This window comes from Asparagus officinalis, chromosome 1 (assembly GCF_001876935.1).
Source record: "Asparagus officinalis chromosome 1, Aspof.V1, whole genome shotgun sequence".
NCBI classification, from domain to species: domain Eukaryota; kingdom Viridiplantae; phylum Streptophyta; class Magnoliopsida; order Asparagales; family Asparagaceae; genus Asparagus; species Asparagus officinalis.
The window spans coordinates 126,210,577-126,231,171 of NC_033794.1; the positions used below are offsets into that span (position 1 = coordinate 126,210,577).

The following is a 20,595-nucleotide window of genomic DNA, read 5'->3' on the forward strand; positions in this document are numbered from 1 at the left end:
ATATTGTGTATACACACATTGTATAACTTCCCTCAATTCCTTTATTAGCACTTAGCACCCCTCTATTGCCATTTTTAGAAAGATAAATTGCAAATAACACTTTCCTACCTTATGAATTGAGGGGCTAAGCATTAATAGATAAGTTATTTTGTTTTTTTGTTTTTTGTTGATATTGTGTATACACACATTGTATAACTTCCCTCAATTCCTTTATTAGCACTTAGCACCCCTCTATTGCCATTTTTAGAAAATATTGTGTATACACACATTGTATAACTTCCCTCAATTCCTTTATTAGCACTTAGCACCCCTCTATTGCCATTTTTAGAAAGATAAATTGCAAATAATATTGTGTATACACACATTGTATAACTTCCCTCAATTCCTTTATTAGCACTTAGCACCCCTCTATTGCCATTTTTAGAAAGATAAATTGCAAATAACACTTTCCTACCTTATGAATTGAGGGGCTAAGCATTAATAGATAAGTTATTTTGTTTTTTTGTTTTTTGTTGGGGGGGGGGAGGGAGATATATTCCCGGTAGGGCCGATACATCAGCCGATATGTTGACCAATATATCCTTTTGTATGCCTTGTCGCACAACAATATACCGAGTTTGGCAATTTTTGGGCGACATATCATGATTTTCCCATTATATTAAATGACATATTGGCCTTGAAAAATTAGACAAAATGTTACAATGTTGATTTGTACTTTTGTTTGTTTTAGAAGGTTGATTAGTGATCCTAGACATATATTATTTATATTTTTTGCTTAGATTTTATTAAATATGTTAAGATTACATTTTAGTGCATTATACTATATATGCAGTCCGATATTTATCACATATCCCAGTGTTTTCCTGATATCTGCAATTCCGATATGAAATTTGGCCATCCAATATTTCCCCAATATCCAATGTTTAAAACCTTAATTAAAGGTATAAATAAGGGGTGTTACCTGCAAATTACCCTACACACACGCACGCAGATAGTTTATTTTGCTAAATGAACTATCAAGAGATAGACATGACTATTATATTAGTCACATTGAATGAGTGGGTCTCAGCAACTTTTATTTCTTGGTAGGTCATTTAACAAAATGAGACATCGCCTCATAACCATCAAACCTATTTTTGAGTATATGTGTATTTGTGCGCACACATATTCACAGAGACCATAAAGTAAGGTCCAGTTTGACAAACTTGAGTTAAACTGGTATCCACTAAACCACTTTAGTTATGGACTAGATATAGGTGGAACAAAATAGAACCGGTTTAGTGCCAAACCTTGAACTAAAAAACACTAGACCAATCCTGGTCTAGTTTTTGCTAAACACAAAAACACACTAAAACCTAGCCTGGATCGATCCTGAGCCAGTTTTGAGGGGTTACCAAAGACCCCCAATAGTTTTTGGCTCATTTGGAGATGTTAAAGTGGTTATTTTTGCTTTCAGATTGTGAAGCAGCTATGGGCATACATCAGAAGGAATAATCTCCAAGATCCTAACAATAAAAGAAAGATAATATGCAATGATGAACTCCGCCTTGTTTTTGAAACTGATTGTACTGACATGTTCAAGATGAATAAGCTGTTAACAAAGCATATCATAACACTTCAACCGACGAGTTAGTATTTTTTTATTTTTTCTTATTTTTAAAATATAATCAAAGCGGTACCGATATTGGGTCTGCTTCAATCCCTGCAGGAAATTCTGTTCCTGACTCTAAAAGGTTGAAGTCTAGTGCTGAACCTGAAGCAGTTTCTTCAACGTCAGCTGATGTTAAGGAATACCCTGTGTTTATATCAGATGCACTGGCTGAATTTTTCGGAACAGGTGAAAGAGAGATGCTTGAACCAGAGGCTTTAAGGCGTATTTTGGAGTACATAACGGCTAACAATCTGGAGGTTGGTATGGTCAGTCAAATGCTTTCCATTGTCATTCTTTTAATCAATAACAACTGTTTTGTACATACAAACTAGACTTGCTTTTCTCTTAAATTTATGAAAGTTCATTTTTGATCCCAAGTGCATTTTCAGTTACAATAATAAAATAGACTCGATAAGTTGTACACTCTACTCAGCCCCCAACGTTATCAGAGCAACTGATGAAAACTTTACAGCTAACAAGCAACTCTCAATGATGTGCATGATTAGTTACTGCATTGTGTTCCTTTTGATATTAAAATGTCAAAGGAAGCGGTGAAATTTGTAATAAGGAACACTTCCCCTTAGCTTCTCATCGTGAAGCTACAAGAGTAACACTGTCATATATATGCTAACTACAAGTAACAAATATATCTGCAATGAGCTTAAACTGCTGGATACTTGTGTGACCAATCAGTTGTCTACAATTTATAACCGTACCATGTTTTCTTCAGAGGTTGATTGGTAATAATTCACACATTTGATTTTGATGACCGCTCAAAAAGTTGTTTCATTGTTCTGGTAGTTCTTTTGATGGCGTTTCATCTTGGTTTTGTGTCACAGCTATTCACATTATTATTCACATAGGTATGACAAGATGAGGATGTCAAAGGTGGTGAAGTTGAGTCTTTAATGATTAAGTTTTAGGTAGCTCTGCATCCCATTTAAAATCTAAAAAATATGAAAATCGTATCCTAGAAAACTATGGTTATTAGAAACTTATTCCGATGTTTCATGGACCAGTTGTTACTAATGTGAGGTTTGATATTTACAAATGTCAAACATCTTCTACAGAACATAGTGTGGGTTCTTTTCCCTCGAAAGTAACCCCTTACAATTTTTGTGCATGACTTCAAATCTTGTGCTCTGCCTTGGCATTTGGTGACCAAATTAACCAAAGCCTTGTCAAACATTTGCAGTCTATTTGTCATTGACCAGTTATCTTATAATTGTTCCCTGAGAACAAAACACAATACAATTATTAGTTCCCTGTAGAAAATGGCACCGAGTAACTCCCTTTGCGCCACCCGTCGATGGTAGACCAATCATTGTAATGGCTTTATAAATGCCAAAATTTTCGAAAAAGGTTGCTTTCAGAGGGCAATGGGAGTCCTTTGCAAGTGTAGCAGTAGCAAGCATCATATTCGCCTTCTATCTATAATTTAAAAATTCTAAAATGAAAATTGATATTAGACTGGAGAAGTGTTTATGCATGACAGGCCCAGTCAGAACATAATTTTCTATTTACATGATGAATATTTATGGTATTCCACAAAGTGGAGTCGAGACCTTCAACAACATGTGCAAAGAATGAGTGAAGCAGAAACGCGAAAGTTACAACAGACATGTGAATATACACTAATAGATGGGGTAAAAAAAATGAGTGCATTCACAGGGAATTAGAGATTGCCCTTAAATTAAGGACAAAATGAGAGAGAGAATCGATTGAGGGACTCTGGTTATGTGTAATAGAGGCAATGACTGCACCAACTAGGAAACATGATAAAATTATAAGGGTTTTTTTCCCCTTTCACATAACCAACTTTAAAGTTCAATTAATGCAAAAACCACCTTTATAGAGGGTTGCAGTAGCAATCAATCACTTGACCTTTAATGTTGAATATGATTCTGGCTGGGAAGGAAAAATTGTAGGTTGAGCTTACGAAGACAGGCAAAAAATTGAGTTACGGAAGATGGAATCAAAAGGTTGGAATGTGAGAACAAAATACTTGAGGATTTCAATCGAAATTTCACCAAGAAATAGGTCAAGGTGGTTGATTTCTACTAGAACCCTCTTTAAAGATGGTTTCTGTATTAATTGAATTTTAAAAGCAGTTTTTGTATTGTCGCTGTATTTTAAAGGTGGTTTCCCTGAAAAAACCAAAATTATACTTAAGGCGCAAGAAGGCTAGAAGCTGGAGACCACTAAAAAAGGAAGGATGCGATCGTGTTTAACTTAATGGTGTAGGTAACACTTAACAAAACTGAGTGGGAGAAGAAGATTCATGTAGGTGACCCCAACCATTTTGGCATAAAGGCTTTGTTGTGGCACTAAAAAGTAGGCTTAAACCTCAAATACTTCTATTTCGCACACAAGTCATCATGTGATTAGACCCAGGAGGGAATGACAAAGCTGGATACTACTAAAAAAGGAAGGATGCGATTGTCTTTAACTTAATGGTGCAGGTAACACTTAACAAAACTGAGTGGGAGAACAAGATTCATGTGGGTGACCCCAACAATTTTGGCATAAAGGCTTTGTTGTGGCACTACAAAGTAGACTTGAACCTCAAATAAAATACTTCTATTTCGCGCACAAGTCATCATGTGATTAGACCCAGGACGAAATGATTAATTGTCTGAACTTCAAGAAGTTTGTTGATTTCTTGTACATGTTTTTAACAACCCGTATTCATGTACATTTTATTTTTATACTTTTTTTCCTATCTTTTCACATTTTCTTTTTGCTATTCTTCATATTAAGATGTGTTTTCTGTGTTTATTACAAATTTATGATCTAAAAGGACAAATAGGAGTTTATTGACTTGAAAGGACTTTTGCATTCTGGACCCTTGGAGAAAAAATATTATCTTAATTCTTTTTTTTTCTTAAATGATATCCAGAGTTAAGATTTAATTTTGTGTTAAACCTGCTTTCTGTTTAATATTGATTGGTCATAGGATCCAGAGAATAAAATGTCAGTATCATGCGACTCAAAGCTTCAACAACTATTTGGAAGTGAAAAAGTACCTGCCTTGGGGATACCAGAGATGTTGGCTCGTCATTTGTTCAAACAGTCCTAACATAGAGGATATTGACTGGTTAGGTAATCTACACAAATTTTTTTTCCAGCTCAAATTTTATTGATGTAAGTTGTTACATCGTTGCACTTACCAATTAGTCCTTGATCAACATAAGCTGGTCTCTTGTTTCAGGGGACTTTTTATATTATTATACACGTATATGCTTAATATTTTTTGAGAAGTTGGTAGTTGCCATTAAACATTAATGATGTCAGGTCAGTCAGGTTCTTGATTCTGTATATCCACACTGAACCTTGGGAGCATCAGGTTCAGAACCGTGATCCTAATTCTATATGTGAGGTACTGTGTCAGGAACAACCAGGGTTAGATCAGATTCTTAATACCCATTGACTTACGGGTTCAGATATACGAAAAAGTATATCACACCCTACGCAGTGCTTATAACTTCGGTTTTCTATTTTATAATGGATTTAATCTAATATAACAGAAAGGAAATATAATCATCAACTAATTTTACATTTGATAATAAAGAAAATAATTGTAGCTTCTACAATTTTTTTTTGAATTTGCTATTGATACTTTTGGGTGTTTTGATGAATGGAACTCCAAATAGGAATATTTTTAGTTTGATTATTTAAGCGTGGATGCCAAATAACTGAATAAGTATTTAGACTTAAAGGAAAAAAATGTCCGTTGCTATAAATTTGTAGATATTTACAAGTTGAATCACGATATACCTTGTATCTTTTTAGTCTAATCCCATATTTACAAAATACATCCGTACCTTTGCATATTAAACCCATAGTACTCTTATAGGATTTGTTCCAGGTACCTGGCAAAGTTTGGGGGGTCTGGTCGGGTCTTAGTAGCGGTTTGTTGGCTTAAATATATGCCCCATGCTTGTAGGTTCAGTTAAGATTGGTTAAGAGTTCTTATCTTAAAACGATTGGGTAGAGTTCAGGCTCGATTATATCCAGATAATTCTACAGGTCTAGAATTTTGATCCATGCCCTACACGTGAGTACTTGGGTCTGTTTACTAGGTTGTGTAATCAGGTAAAATTTCCAACCATATAAAAATATCAAAAAGATTAAACTCTTATGTATATCTCGGCATGTTATAGACAATTCTCATGCTGACTGCAGCTTCCTTTGATTTTCTGTGGAACATCAGCTATATTTTATATTATGCTCTCGATGCCTAGGAGTTTTAATAGCTCCTTACAATGATTCTTGGCATTATTAAATTTGTTACTGAAACTAATCTAAAATGTTACGTGCTAGTCTAAACACACATTTTTTCTGGAGCCCTATTGTTCGCTGCCTGCAGGAGCAAGGTTTAGATGAATTACCAACTAATTAACTGATTGCATTATCTTGTACAAGCTAAATGGTACCATTCTTTTTTGAGTCTTCAATTTTTCATACTTGGTGAAAGTACCGTTACTTCGTTAAATAATGGTAGTAGGGAACACGTATGAAATCCTTTTGTAAGTTTTATTTTACTTTTATTTTATCTTTGCACATATTTACATTATTTGCATGCATCCCTAAGCTTATAAACAGGTCCGTAACATTGGGTAGATGGTTAAGAAGAAATCCTAGACTTTGAAGCAAATGGAACAAACAAGTTGATAAGAATATAGCAAGTACGCTACACATATGTAGATGAACTGTTAGGAGTAAGCGCTTGAGTAACTGGGTAAGCAAGTAAATTTACAGGAATATCGCTGTACACTTGCTCAGCCGTTGAGTAAATACGCAACCTGTTACCCACAAATGGTAAAATGTTATCCGCATGCATTATCCCTCCTATGTTATATCACATTAAAGAGTTGGTTTGAGTGACGTATCAAGTAATAATTTGATTTTTTTCTAGTTTATGAAAGGAACTCATTGAGTTTCCTGTTAAAATCCCCTTCTTTATCCTTCTGTGTTAGACAGCTTCAATATTTGCTAATCCTTGGCAACAAAGCATAATATTTGCTTCTCTCTTGCACATTAATCATTATCTCAATATTATCTCTCTGTCACGCTATCTAAAACTGTGCAATAGAGTATTCAGCATTATATTTGGCATGTCATGATCTGAAAGGAAAATTGTGTTTGCTATACTTTTTTGCTTGCAGATTTGCAGTTCGAGGGACATCTAGTTCATCTAGCAGTGCAGTGGACACTGATACAACAGAAGAAACGAAAAGGATTAGTTTGTTTAATATCTCTGATCGGTTTGTATTGTATTATATTCTTCTAGACAACTTTTAGAAAAATCGTATGCGAAGATTTTTTTTCGGCATTTGCCAGAAAATTGAAGATAGTTGATTAACTGCAAAGGGAAAAAAAAAAGAAGATAATATCAGATTAACTATTTTGAAAGGACCACTGCTTAAGCTGACTACATTTGTAATGGGACTTAACAGCATCAGTTTGAATGTTGCAGCTCTCTTCAAATTGCTTGAAATTCTCTGATATATCTCAGCATCGAACTGTCGTGTTCTGGCGAACAATATTAATGTAAAACTTAGATGGAAGCTATTTATTTTTATGCTCTGATTTCTGATTGTACTATTTCATACGTTGATGTTGTTATTGACAAGTAAAACCAGTGTAAAGCCTACTCGGATCAACACGATATGAATCTATTATTAGCAAAGGAATTGTACTCTTAGTTTTCTTTTCTCCTTGAAAGTGTTTGAAATTTCAAGATTTTAGATCGCAACTTTGTCAACCTACAAGATTAAGGGGTTCGTATTGCACTGATTAATCTTGGAAGTTCAGTGAAATTTCAATATCTTTCATTCTAACTTTACGACCTAACGTAAACCATAACCGCTCTCTGTATTATCAATGATAATGAGTGAAAAATGAACTTTTTCTATTGTTTATTTTACAGTGGAAAAGATAAAAAGTCTAACGTGGAAGCTATTTTTTTTTCATAACCCCTGAACTTGAAAGTTGTGGGGATTATCTTATAATCGTTCAAAGCTAAGGGGGTTTTCCTGAAACAAAGCCTTTACAATTAACTTGCACATGATGAACTTTGCAGATCATACAAGTCTCCGCGGTCAGCTTCATCTTCATCAACTTGATTTTTGTCATTGGACATATCTAGTCTTTCCTTTTTCTATTTAAATTTTTAAAAAATAGGCTTAAGAATTCCCTTCTTCTCTGCAAATGGAATCCATATATTACCAGCAAAAGACCGGTTGCATATTGACCAATAATCATACATTTGATGTTTTACTAAATCAGCTGAAGGAGGTGAATGATAACCACTACACCGTGATGAGAAAGGAATGTTCCTTTCTCATTTTGCTTGGTCAAGCTACATGGAGTCAATCAAAACTTGTCCCCTCTTGAATGGATTAGGATTGTCTTATCGATCATTCTCATAGTCAGCGATGCCCCCCAAGTGTGAATAGTCCGATATCTGAAAATGAGTAAAAAATTTAGTGGATTAAATAGATAAGTCTAAGGCTCAAATGTAACATTGACGGGTCGATTTTGACAATGGTTTGAACTAAATAATTCGTTACCCTCAGTGAGTCTCACGGTTTGCCCACGCCTAAAATATAAAATATAATTAGATGCCCCCGGTGCTTGGGAGGTACAAAAGAAATTATATCTAAAATTAACCAAAAAGACATCCGCACTTTGAGCGCGAGTTTAGCAGTGTCAACAGTGGAAACTAAGGTCTCCCGGCTACTAAAATTTTTTCTTCGTTTACCCCTCAAAATCCCAAAACCCTAAAACCCTAAACCCTAGCCCTCGCCATGAAACGAAGAAGATGGCCAAATCGCCTCTACCCAATCCCTTCGTCTCCTCCTCCAAAATCCCAAACACTAGAACCCCCCAATCTCTCCCAGCTCCCTTCAATCCTCTCCCGCCCAAATTGGCACCAAAACCCCTCACTGAGAACCCTGGCCCCTTTCCTAACCCCAGACCACGTCTCCAACCTCCTCCAATCCCAAACCCTAGACCCCCAGAACGCCAGGGTTTTCTTCCATTGGATCGCCCAGCGGCCTGATTTCGCCCATTCTGTCCATTCCTACGCTTCCCTCATCAAGCTTCTTCTTGATTCTGATAACCCTTTGGAGGGGGGGATGCGAATCTGCGTTGATTAGAGGATCAAAGTGGCGTGCGAAGAGTATTTGGCGGTTGCTCTGCGCTCGATTCGATGGGTAAGCCCGTCGAGGTTCAGACCGGATTTTAAAGTTTTTAATTTGGTGTTGATGTCGATGGCGAGGTTCAAAATGGTTCACGATATGAGGAATGTTTGCTGTTGGATGGTGAAAGATGGGGTTTCGCCTGATATTGTGACGTGCAATACGATGATGAAGGTGTATTGTGATGAAGGGGCTTTGATTGAGGCGAGAAAGTATTTGAGGTGGTTGGTGAAGCTGGGGATTAGTCCGGATACGTTTACTTGCAATTCCTTGATTTTGGGGTACTGTAAAGCTAGGGATTTTAGCAGGGCTTGTTGGGTTTTTGTGAATATGGTGGAAATGGGTTGTCAGAGGAATGAATTTTCTTACACTATTCTCATTCATGGGTTGCTTGAGAATGGTCAGGTTGATCGTGCCTCTTTGTTGTTTTCTAGGATGATGGCTGACGATCTATGTCAACCCAATGTTCATACTTATACGGTGATAATTGACAGTCTTTGTAAAGAAGGTAAGCTTGAGGAAGCGGAAAAGCTGTTAAATGAGATGTCTATTAGAAGTTTGGTACCAAATGTGGTAACTTTTAATACTTTGATTGATGGGTGTTGTAAACAAGGGATGGTTGAGGATGCTTTTAGGGTTATGGACTTGATGGAGTCGAACAGGACCAAGCCGGATAGTTGGACTCATGCAATGGTGATTCACTGCCTTTGTAAGGAGAACAGGATTGAAGATGCAGAAGCCATGTTGAGTGCGGCTTTTAAGGAAGGTTTAGTTCTGAACATCTTTAGTTATACTGCCTTGGTCGATGCATATTGCAAGATGGGGAAAATAGACAAAGCGTCCCGGCTTTTGAAATGGATGGAGCTGAATGGCTCCGAACCAGATGCTTGCATTTATACAGTTATGATTGATAGTTTGTGTAAAAGAAACATGCTAGATGAGGCAAAAAAAATGTTTAATGAGGTTTTCGAGAAAGGATTGGTTCCTAGTGTAGAAACCTACACTGTGTTGGTTGATGGTTATTGCAAGAAGGGAAAAGTTGGTGATGCGTTGGGTGTTGTTAAATTGATGGAGTCATATGGGTGTCAGCCAAATGCTTGGACTTATAATAATCTGATAGATGGATTTTGTAGGGAGAGGAAAGTTCATAAAGCAATGTCTCTATTGAGTAAAATGTTTGAGAATGGATTACATCCGAATCTTGTTACATACACCCAATTAATTCAGGGGCAGTGCAAGGAGGGCCATATACAGAGTGCATTTCGATTGCTCGATGCTATGGAAGCAAACGGTTTGGTTGCTGATCAACAGACATATTCAATCTTTATAGACTCTCTGTGCAAAGGTGGAAGAATTGAAGAAGCTCGACTTCTTTTTGACTCTCTTGTCGGGAAGGACATAAAGACAAATGAGGTAATGTACACAGCACTTGTAGATGGTTTACTCAAAGCAGGAAATATCGATGCTGGTGATTCATATGTGGAGAAAATGGTCTCTGAGGGCTTTGTACCAGATTCTTACACTTACAGTGTTTTGATGGATAGTTTGATCAGAGAAAAGAAATTGAAAGTAGCTATATCCTTATTGGAAATAGCTGAAAAGCAAGGAAGGGCCTCAGCTGTAATGTATACAATTCTTATTGATGAGAGTCTAAAGGAAGGGGACCTTGGATCTGCTAAGTCTATATTTGATGAAATGGTTTCTTTAGGCCATAAACCCACTGTAGTCACCTATACTGTGTTTATACGAGCCTACTGCAGTGAAGGAAAGATGGAGGATGCAGAAAATGTGATGTTGGAAATGGAAAAAGAAGGGATTCTCCCAGATTCTATGACCTATAACTCCTTGATAGATGGTTATGGTAATATGGGATATATAGATCGTGCCTTTTCTGTGTTCAAGCAAATGATTACTAGTGAATGTCAGCCTGATTGCTGGACTTACTCCATTTTGCTCCGGCATATTTTCAAAAGAAAGCAGTCTGTTAGTGGTTATATGCATACTGTTGATATGCTGAAATTGGTGGAAATGGACAGTGTTGTCGAGCTTTTGGAAGAAATGAACAAAATCGGTTGTGCTCCTAATGTCTTTACTTACAATGTCTTAATTTCAGAATTCTGCAGAGTGGAAAGATGGGAAGAAGCTAAATGGCTCTTTTCTCGAATGACAGAAGGAGGTCTACCTCCCAATGAAGACATCTACACCTCTCTCATTAACTGTTGTTGCAAACTAAAGCTGTTCTTGGAGGCAGCAGAATATATAGGTTCCATGGTAAAACATGGTTATACACCCCATCTGGAATCGTACCGACATCTTCTCTTGGGGCTTTGTAGTGAAGGAGACTATGAGAAGGCTAAGTTAGTTTTTCGTGAATCACTTGGAAGAGGCTATAATTCTGATGAAATTGCATGGAAAATTCTACTTGAAGGTGTACTTAGAGAAGGACATGCCAATGTATTTTCTGAGATGTTTTCTATCATGCAGGAAATGCACTGTTGCATCAGTCCTCAAACACATGACATGTTGACCATGAATCTTCCAGGTGAAGTCCTTGGGGAATTAAACGAAGCTAAAGGGTGATAGTTTATCATTGTTTATTTTCATACCTTCCCCTTGAATGAGCTGAAAATGATGCAGTGAGAAGAATGGCTTTCAATGTCCGTGGTGAATCTTAATCCAGAGACGTTGGTCATGCAACTACAGCTGTTTGGTGCAGAATCGTGCCAAACTTTGAACTTCTAGCAAGACGGGAACTGATAATGTTTTCATAAATTTGTCTGCAGGCAAGTATCTGTTTACACTAGGAGATTGGTCTTTTCTTTCTTTTTTATTCTGGATTTTTAAGAATCAATTCTTTTAAAAAGAATTCAGAGATTGGCGATGAGGGCACAGAGAAGTCAATTTCTTTTTGAATGGTGCTAACCAGTTTCACATCATCTTACTGAGACAAAGTCATTAACTACCTGTCAAATAGGTGCATCCATGGTTGTATACAATGATATTTCATGGATTCTTACATGACTATATTTATTCAGAACATACTATCTACTCTTGTTTATTCATATAAACCTTTGTTTCTTGAATAATTTAATGAGAAGGCCTTGATTATATTTTTGCCTATTAATAAGGTTTCTAGGCTTAGTGAAGCCAACATTTTGATTGAGATTATGTATATCATGCAGGTAAGACCTTACTACCCTTCTCCTGACATGTAAGCGAACTGCCTGAGGAATTGCCTTTTATCAAAGCAGGCTATTATGAATCTCAGGGTCGATTGGTCTCAATGGCTATCCTCTTTATGTGCCATACTGTGAGGGGATGTGCTTCTGTTATGGGTCTCAGCATCTAGAAGGCAGCGGGAATGAGACCTGCAATACTAAGAAAGACATGGTTGAGGTGAAGCTTCAAAATCCGGTCAGTATGAATCTGTGGCTGACTTTGACTTACAGTAGTTCATTTTATTGCATGTCACAGATAATCTGCATTCTTAAAGTTGATATCTTGTTTGTTTCTTTCTTTGTCCTACAATTAGTTCATTCTGAGCTGTACGTATAATATTATCTCTTCTTATATGATTTCTTAATTACAAGGTGTATGAGGCTTGCTCCTCTAATTTGCTTGGGCTTCAATGCCTAACTAGGCCCTCCCTAGTTGACTTCCCATGGAAAAGGCATAGGCGATGATTATGATTGTGTTTATATTGTCCGAAGTCTTTTTTTTTCGTTGGTATTTTTTATGCATACAATGAGTACAAAGATACTCTCTCATACCGAAATTATTCCTTGTACAAATAATATCTTAATAACAAGAGGTTTGCTTGTATAATTTAATAGCCCAGGTCCTCCTGCGTTGATGCCCCATATTCAGTGCATAAATGTAGCTGAGATTGAGTTGAGTCCTTTTTCTTTCTCTAAATGTCATGTTCTACAGTTCTAGAGATTTTTATTGTCTGAATTATGAAGTATAGTAATTTTTCTGCGTGGATCTCTTTCCTGCCATCATCAATGTGCCCAATTCAATTTATGTGTAGGGCACCTCATCTTTATCCTGAACTTTTTTGATTCTTTAAATGAGCTTTTTGTGTGAATACTAGTCTCAATTGATGTAGTATAATCCCTTGCTCTTAATTTTATTTCCATAATATTTGGATGGGAAATTTTTATCATTTCACCTACTAATTTATTTTGTTGATTAAGCAAGCTGTTTAAAGTCCGAGTCAAGCTTTGACAAAGCCTAAATGTTTAAAATCTTACTCAAGCTTTTGGAAGGCCTAAAACTGGATGAGGATATCTTGTTGTAGATAACTAAATGCATTAGCCTACTTATACAATTCTATTTTGTTTATGCATGTACATATTACACCATAAACTTTTTTAAACCAACAATAGTAATACTATAGTATATATATATATACTAGTTTACTATATATATGAGATTAATGGTATCCTGTCATAAGGAGGGGCATTTCCTCCTTGACGCCGTATGTGGCACAATCCCCACCATCCACATAAGCTAGGAAGAGGCAGAGTGTGCAGTTGGTGGGGATTTGCTGCTCTACTTTATAAGCGATGGGAGGCATTTGTGCCACATAGACGGCAAGGAGGGAAATCTCCTCCTATGACAAGTACCCATTAATATATTATATTATATATATATTATATATACGTTATATACTATATATGATAATATATATAAGAGAGAGAGAGACGGATGAGAGAGATGAATGAGAGAGGCAGAGAGATGATGAGAGAAGAGAAATGGGTGTGCTTTGGTACAAGCCACAAAAACACAAAAAAATTATTGCTTGGCTAGTGAGGTGGCATAATCCCCTCCGATTCATTCAAATGGTGCAGTTATCCCCATGTACTCCCTCAACGGTCATGTGAATGTGTCTCTTTCATGTTGAATGAGTGGCCGCAGGAGGATTGTAACCACCATCGATATCAAGCAGCAAAATTTGTGCTTGGCTACCAAACATATCCACTATTTCTCAATATATATATATAGTATATATAGTATAGTACTATATAGTATATGAGATATATATATATATATATACACCACACATCAACTCTCCTCTCTATAAGACGAGAGAAAAGCACAAAAACAGTGAGACATTCCTCACTTGTACAAAAGATAAACTATGAGCTATCAATACAAAAGCTCCTGAATATATACAAAAACAAAAACAAAAGAGAATTCTCCTAGTAGTGGCGACGGCAATATGTATGACCCATTTGATCAAGCCACAACAAACGTGGAATGGACATGGGTAGGTCCGATATCGCAAAGAAGTAATGGATGTTAGGCAGGGTGTGACCGAGCTTTGGCAAAGAATCCATCGCTGAATGTGCCTCTCTGGCACAGTAGAGCACAGGGACGTCCTGAAGATGACGACGCATGGCTTGCCAAGTGCGGTTGAGTTGCCAATGTGGACAAGTATGACCAATGCTTTTAGCTAGGCTCATGGAGTCAGTGTAGGCAATGAAGGGATGGAGATTCATCTCATCTATAAGTTCAACTCCCATCGCTAGGGCTTGAATTTCGCCTTGAAAACTGGTACCAGAACCCAGGCACATAGGAGTTTACCTTTGTGGTCCCGAAACACGCTCCCAATAGCAAGCTGATTACCACGGCATGACCCATCACATTGAGGCTAGAGGAGTTTGCCTTGGGGGGGGGGGGGGGTCAGGAGCAGAAGATACTCGTTTCGGCCGTATTGGGGCCTCTAGGCGTGATGCCAAGGGTTTGCAAGGAGTCAAATCCATACTTGGACGAATACATCATTGGTTTGACGAGGTGATCCAAGTGTTGGAGAGTGTCAATGATCACTAGTCTAGAGTGCATGACTTCTATATATGCCACCCATATTTGCCTACAAATAGCAATGCAAGCTAGCCTCCCTATGATTGAGAAAAATGAGACTTCCCCTTACAAGTCCTAAACCATCATTTTATTCTAGTGGTTATGGATTGTACAGGGAAGTAGGGGACCGAGCTTGGGGATCAGGTCATCGAACATCCATGCACCGTTATGATTGAGGTCCTTGAGTTTTAGGTGGATATCCTCATTGGGACTGAAAAGATCAAGAAGAAACTCTGGATGCCATCTGTCATACCAAAAGGAAACATTACCCTTACCAATGGACCATGCGCAAAGGCCTGCAAAGTCACATTTTGTAGCTAGGATGTTCTTCCACTCGATAGAATATCTTTGAGGGCCAGCCCACTCTAAGGGGGGGGGTTTTAATTTTGTATTTATCATGCATAAAGGTGGCTCATATGGAGGATTTTTTGCATAGAAGCCATCATTGTTTGAGTAGAAGGCCTTTTTGACATCTGAGAGTTTTCTAAAGCCTAGAACCCTTCATTAAGTGGGAGACAAAGCTTATGCCATCGAAGCCAATGCTTCTTTATGCCATATTTAGGGTTACCCCAAAAAAGTTGACAAAAAGCACTTCAATCATAGAGAAAACTGGAACAGCTATAGAGGAGATTAGGTGGATGGGCATACTGCTCAATACATGTTTGATAAGGATAAGTCGCCTCACACAACTTAATAATTTGCAATGCCATCCTTGGAGACATTCTTTAATTCTGTCAATGTGAGGGGAGAATGGGGCAATTTTCCTTCGATCAGGGTCAATAGGAACACCCAAATAGGTCATTGGAAAGTTACATTTGGGGAAGTTCAATGTTTTCTCTACTATTCTGATGCGAGATAGAGGAGCTTTGGACTTGATGTAGTAGCAACTGTTTGTAAGGTTGAGGTGTTGACCCGAGCTCCGAAAGTATAAATCCAGGAGAGAAATAATTTGCTTGAGGGATTTACGCGCTGTATTAGTAAATATAATGAGGTCATCCGCAAAAAGGAGGTGAGTAGGGCAGCTTGCTCTTGTTGTGGAGAATTGAGCATCCTCAGCAAGAAAATGGGTGAAGCCCAAAAGATAAAAATTCCCCAGCAATGATGAATAGGCTTGGAGAAAGAGGATCTCCTTGGCAAAGGCCTCGAGAGCACTTAAAGAAGCCTTTATACACCCCCTGAAAGACCACGGAGTAGTGACAATTGCATATGCAGGCTTTAATGAGCTCAATCCAACCCTCTGAAAAACCAAAACGAGACAAGACCGCCCATAGAAAGTCCCATTCTAGACGATCATAACCTTTCTACATATCAAGATTAAGGATGACGTTAGGGTGCTTTGCCTTTATATCTAGTTCCCTACATGTTTCTTGGGCAAACCCAATGTTATCAGAGATGCTACGGCCTTGCACAAAAGCTCCTTGGTTAGGAGAAATAAGCAATGGAAGCAGATGAGCCAATCTCGCACAAATGGCTTTGGCGAAGATTTTGTACAAGGTGGTGCGTAAGCATGGGCCTGGAATTGTTGAGGCTTTGTATCGTTTATTTTTTGGGGACGAGAACCAAAATGGTGTGTGATATAGCCTCAGGGAGATACTTTTGCTGAAGAAATTCATTCGTAGCCGCAAGGTTATAATCACCAATGATATCCCACACAGAAGTGAAGAACGAGGCAGAGAAGCCATCCATTCCCGCTCAGTCAACAGGAATAGCGGCAGCCGCATGGTGCAGTTCCTCTGGAGTGAAGGGTCTTAGCAACATGGAGTTAGACTCTTCATTGACCTTGACTGGAATCAAGTTCAGAATATCCTCTCTCAGAGTGTGATTTTCAGAAGTGAATAATTTGGAGAAGAAACCGCAACTTCATGAATGGCGGCAGGCCCTGTAGCATTTCATCATTGGGGCCTTTCATAGATGCTATTTTCGCTTGGACAACTTTGCTACGCACAATGCCCTGGAAGAATTGGGTATTAGAGGCCCCCTCTTTGAGCCATTTGATGCGGGACTTTTGTTTCCAAAAGATCTCCTCACGAATGATGAGTTCCTGCCATTTGGCTTTACACCCAAGGAGCTGAGCATAAGTGTCTGGATTCCATCCAGCCTGCAAGATAGATTCATGTGAGGAAGGAAATTTCAGATTCCAGAGCATCCCTCTGAGAAAAAAATGTTACCAAAAGTGGATAGGTTCCATTGTTTGAGGGATAGCCTCAGTTTTTTGAGCTTGAGGCTGATATCAGCCAAAGGGGAAGAAGCAAGGGTTTGTCGCCAATGTTCAAGAACAAGGCCTTTAAATGATTCATGCCGACACTACATGCGTTGATATAGCCATAAACATACTATCTAGTATATGTTTATATTGTTTAGTATATAATATATGTTTAGTTGTTGGATTGAACATAGAAAATCAGATGTCTGTTCATATATGAACAGCATTTACTGAAGATCCGTTCAATTAATATTTAATGGCAGAGCTCAATAGGTTGCATGTCAGTTAATGGAGTCACTAATGAAAGCATCATCCCATAACTAATATATTGAGCCTAGAATCTAGGCTTGACATGACACTGACCTATGCTGTTTGGTTTGACCTGGACTTCCCAACCTTGGCTTAATTAGGAGTTAGGACCTGGACAAGCTACCGAATTATTGTAGCAGTTAGTTAAATCAAATTTACAATAAGATACCTACATAAATACTCGTTTCATGCCTAACTTTAATATTTTTGTATGGCAGAAATATTCTTTAAAAGTAACTGCTGCAAGTAGGAACAACCACAATTAAGATGGAGTAATGAAAATTATTCTCTTTGTTGTTTCCTTGCGTAGATATGACATAAGAATAATACGCCTGTCGTCTTCAATATTGTTATCATGAGCAAGTTATTATTGTCACCATGTGAACATTTTGCTATTGAATGTTATACAGGATATATTTGTACTGAGAAAGAAACTTGTCAAAATTCTTTGTCAGCTGTCACCCTGATATTAAACCCTGTGAGTTTCCCTCCTGAGGAAATTATGTAGAACAGAGCTGCAAGGGCTCTAGTAGGCTAGTTGTTGGGTAGGAAAGACTCGCACGGTTGTAGTTTGAGCTCATGCAACATACAAAAGTCCAAGAGTCTTCTTCTACTCTAGGAAACTTTGCTATAGAGAATTGCTTTCATTTTTGAGGCACCACACAAGTCAAAGAGTGACATGAAAAGACATTAACTAATGTATACTCTTTATAATATTTGTATAATTGTCAGTCTGACATGTATGGTGTGAGCATGTATTTTTCTTGTATTAGAAGATTGTGTTTCTTACAATTGTACGCCATATTGCAGGAAATTGTGAAAAGGAGACCTTTTGAAGCAAACAGTTACTGTTGAAGAAAATGGAGTTCCTCTTGAGCCATATGGTGAGATGCTTCACATCTTTATTTCCCTTGCATTACTCAACATGGCTAACTACCTGATCTAAATGACGAGCAGTAATTTGCGTAACTGTCCATGTAGCACGTTAAGTTGATTCCACATGCAGAAATTCAGAAAGATGATAAGTTATGTTCTGGATTAAATCAATTATATCTTTGAACTATATGTGGTTAATTGGATGGTGGCACCAGCAAAAGAGAACATGAGTCTTTAATGAATGTGGAAAATGGTATTTAATCTTGTTTTTAACTGCCCATTAGCATGTTAAGTTGATTCCGCATGCACAAATTCAGAATGATGATAAGTTATGCTCTGGATTCAATCAATTATATATTTGGACTATTTCTGGTTAATTGGATGATCTTACCAGCAAAGAGAACAATAAAGCTTGCTTTTAGACAGTAAATCAACCAATACCTTCTTGCCCAATGATTGATTACTTTATGCACATCATTCAAGCTTCAATGCATCCTTACCTTCCACCTGTTACGAGCAATGTGGAAATGTCAGCTGGAAACTGCTATCATATTAAGCACTAATGAAGACTAAACAAGTACCTACCTTTGATCCTGCTATCTGTATCACCGTTTATGATTTCGCGTATACCTTTGGTGGTACCTCCTAAGACAATAGTCTGTGCTTCCAACATTTCCATTATCAGGTGGTAGCAATATCTGATAATGTTTCACGAACAGCCTAGGCATCTGGTCAGGCTGTCCTACAGTTGAAACAGTGATGAAGGGAGAGAGACCATCCAATGCTAAGAGGAAAGATGAGAGAACCCCCATCCCAAAAAGAAGGAAAAAAAAAAGAAAAAAGAAAAAGAAAAAGGTTCTTGTGACCATTAATTATTCATGGTCTCTGGTGAATTGTATTCTGGGTTGGTGGAATATTGGGTTTAATGTATGATAAATTCTATGAGTTTCAAAAGGACGGACTATAAATTTAATAGCTCGTATGATAAAACCATAAATTGGTGGGTGCTAAAGCCATAAATTGGTGCAGGAGAAAACTGGCGTCATCAGAAGAATACCAGGACACTGGAGATACTGATAGGAAAATAAGGAATAATGAACAGTCCTAGCAGATAGTACTATAACTGCCGGCCCAAAGTTTGGTCTATCAATTTAATAATCGGCCTATTAAGCCTAAGGTATGATTTTGTAAGTATTCTCTCTTATAGATTTTGTGTTTGTTTTTGTTTATGCTCATGAAATATAAATACCTTTGTAGGTCATAGGACTATTGGCGTTTAATGCATGGTGTTTGAAGCCTCTGCTGAAATTTTAGCACGGTGCAGGAGCTGTTTAGGAGAGAAACAGGGTGAAATGCCTCCTTTCCTCATGATGGAGGTATAGAAGGGAGAGAGGGGCCCAGCATTATCCCAATCACCTATCCCTATAATAAACTGAGAATTTAGCTGATATCTGCACCATAACTTGGCCATCAAATTGATCAAAATAAACTGGTCAAAATGGCAGTTTCCATGTTCATTTATATGAGCCTCTTTTTCTGATTTTTTTTAACATTTAAACTCATTTTTCTTAGTCAGGTAACTGACTTCAGAAACTGGAAATTATATAATCCAACAATTGAAATAATTTAGAATCTTATACTCCATTTTGGAACTCGAGTAGTGTCTACTGTCCACTTACCATCTTGACAAACTAGTCTGGGAAAAACAAACAATTTTATTTCAATTTCTTTTCAATTTAGTTAACATTGCCTTCAGTAGATGTACTTCTGACATTTAGTAACTCCTAATGTTTTTGTTCGCAGCCACAGGTCACATAAGTAGAGTGAAGGTTTGAGACATTCCTTTGTGGGACTGAGAAAGATCTCGAGTTGCTCCTGTACATTGTGTTAAATTTGTCGAAAACTACTAGAGTAAGCCTCTGGGCACCCGAAAGGCACAAGTTGTATGATATCAGCATATTTTTGTTAGTTTCATAGTGTTTGTGGATTGTGATGTATTGGAGATTGCCAGACAGGAACAGAAGTAAAGACACAATGTTCAGTTTCCGATTAGGGTGATTTATTTGTTGTCATTGAAGTCTCTGGTGGGTTACCGGGTTACTGATAATTTTATATGCACCAGAGCTCTTTCAAATGCAGTTTATGAGGAGTTCACTGCTGCTGACATCTTGTATTGGTACTGTACAACCTGGTGCTATTCATAATCTCAGTTATAAGTAGTTCTTGAAACGTGCATCTAATCCAAATAAGATTAAACTCAAATTTCTCTTCCCCTTTCCTTCTCTACCCTTCATCCAATCACAGCAAATTTTTATGACGAGGTACGGCAATAATAGGTGCTGCAACTTTTATTTTACAACAAAATTTAAACCTACTTACTATTCCCACTATTATATTAATCAAATACTGAAAATGAGCATTTGAGGCTGCAGATTTTGTTGCTACAACCTTGTTTCCTTTCGACCAAACAACACCTAGGTTCTGCT

At 37.6% G+C, this 20,595-nt stretch overlaps 1 protein-coding gene and 1 pseudogene across 1 annotated transcript in view; both read left to right on the plus strand.

The window, feature by feature from the left end:
* LOC109841382 overlaps positions 1 to 7,358 on the plus strand; it is a 14,056-nt gene extending 6,698 nt beyond the window's left edge. The window contains exons 5-8 of the mRNA XM_020410331.1: positions 1,457 to 1,628; positions 1,709 to 1,917; positions 4,608 to 4,753; positions 6,820 to 7,358. Of these exons, the coding sequence (XP_020265920.1) occupies positions 1,457 to 1,628; positions 1,709 to 1,917; positions 4,608 to 4,730 (504 nt within the window). The 3' untranslated portion in view covers positions 4,731 to 4,753; positions 6,820 to 7,358. The remainder of the gene's footprint in view (positions 1 to 1,456; positions 1,629 to 1,708; positions 1,918 to 4,607; positions 4,754 to 6,819) is intronic.
* LOC109834686 lies at positions 8,358 to 20,183 on the plus strand (annotated as a pseudogene).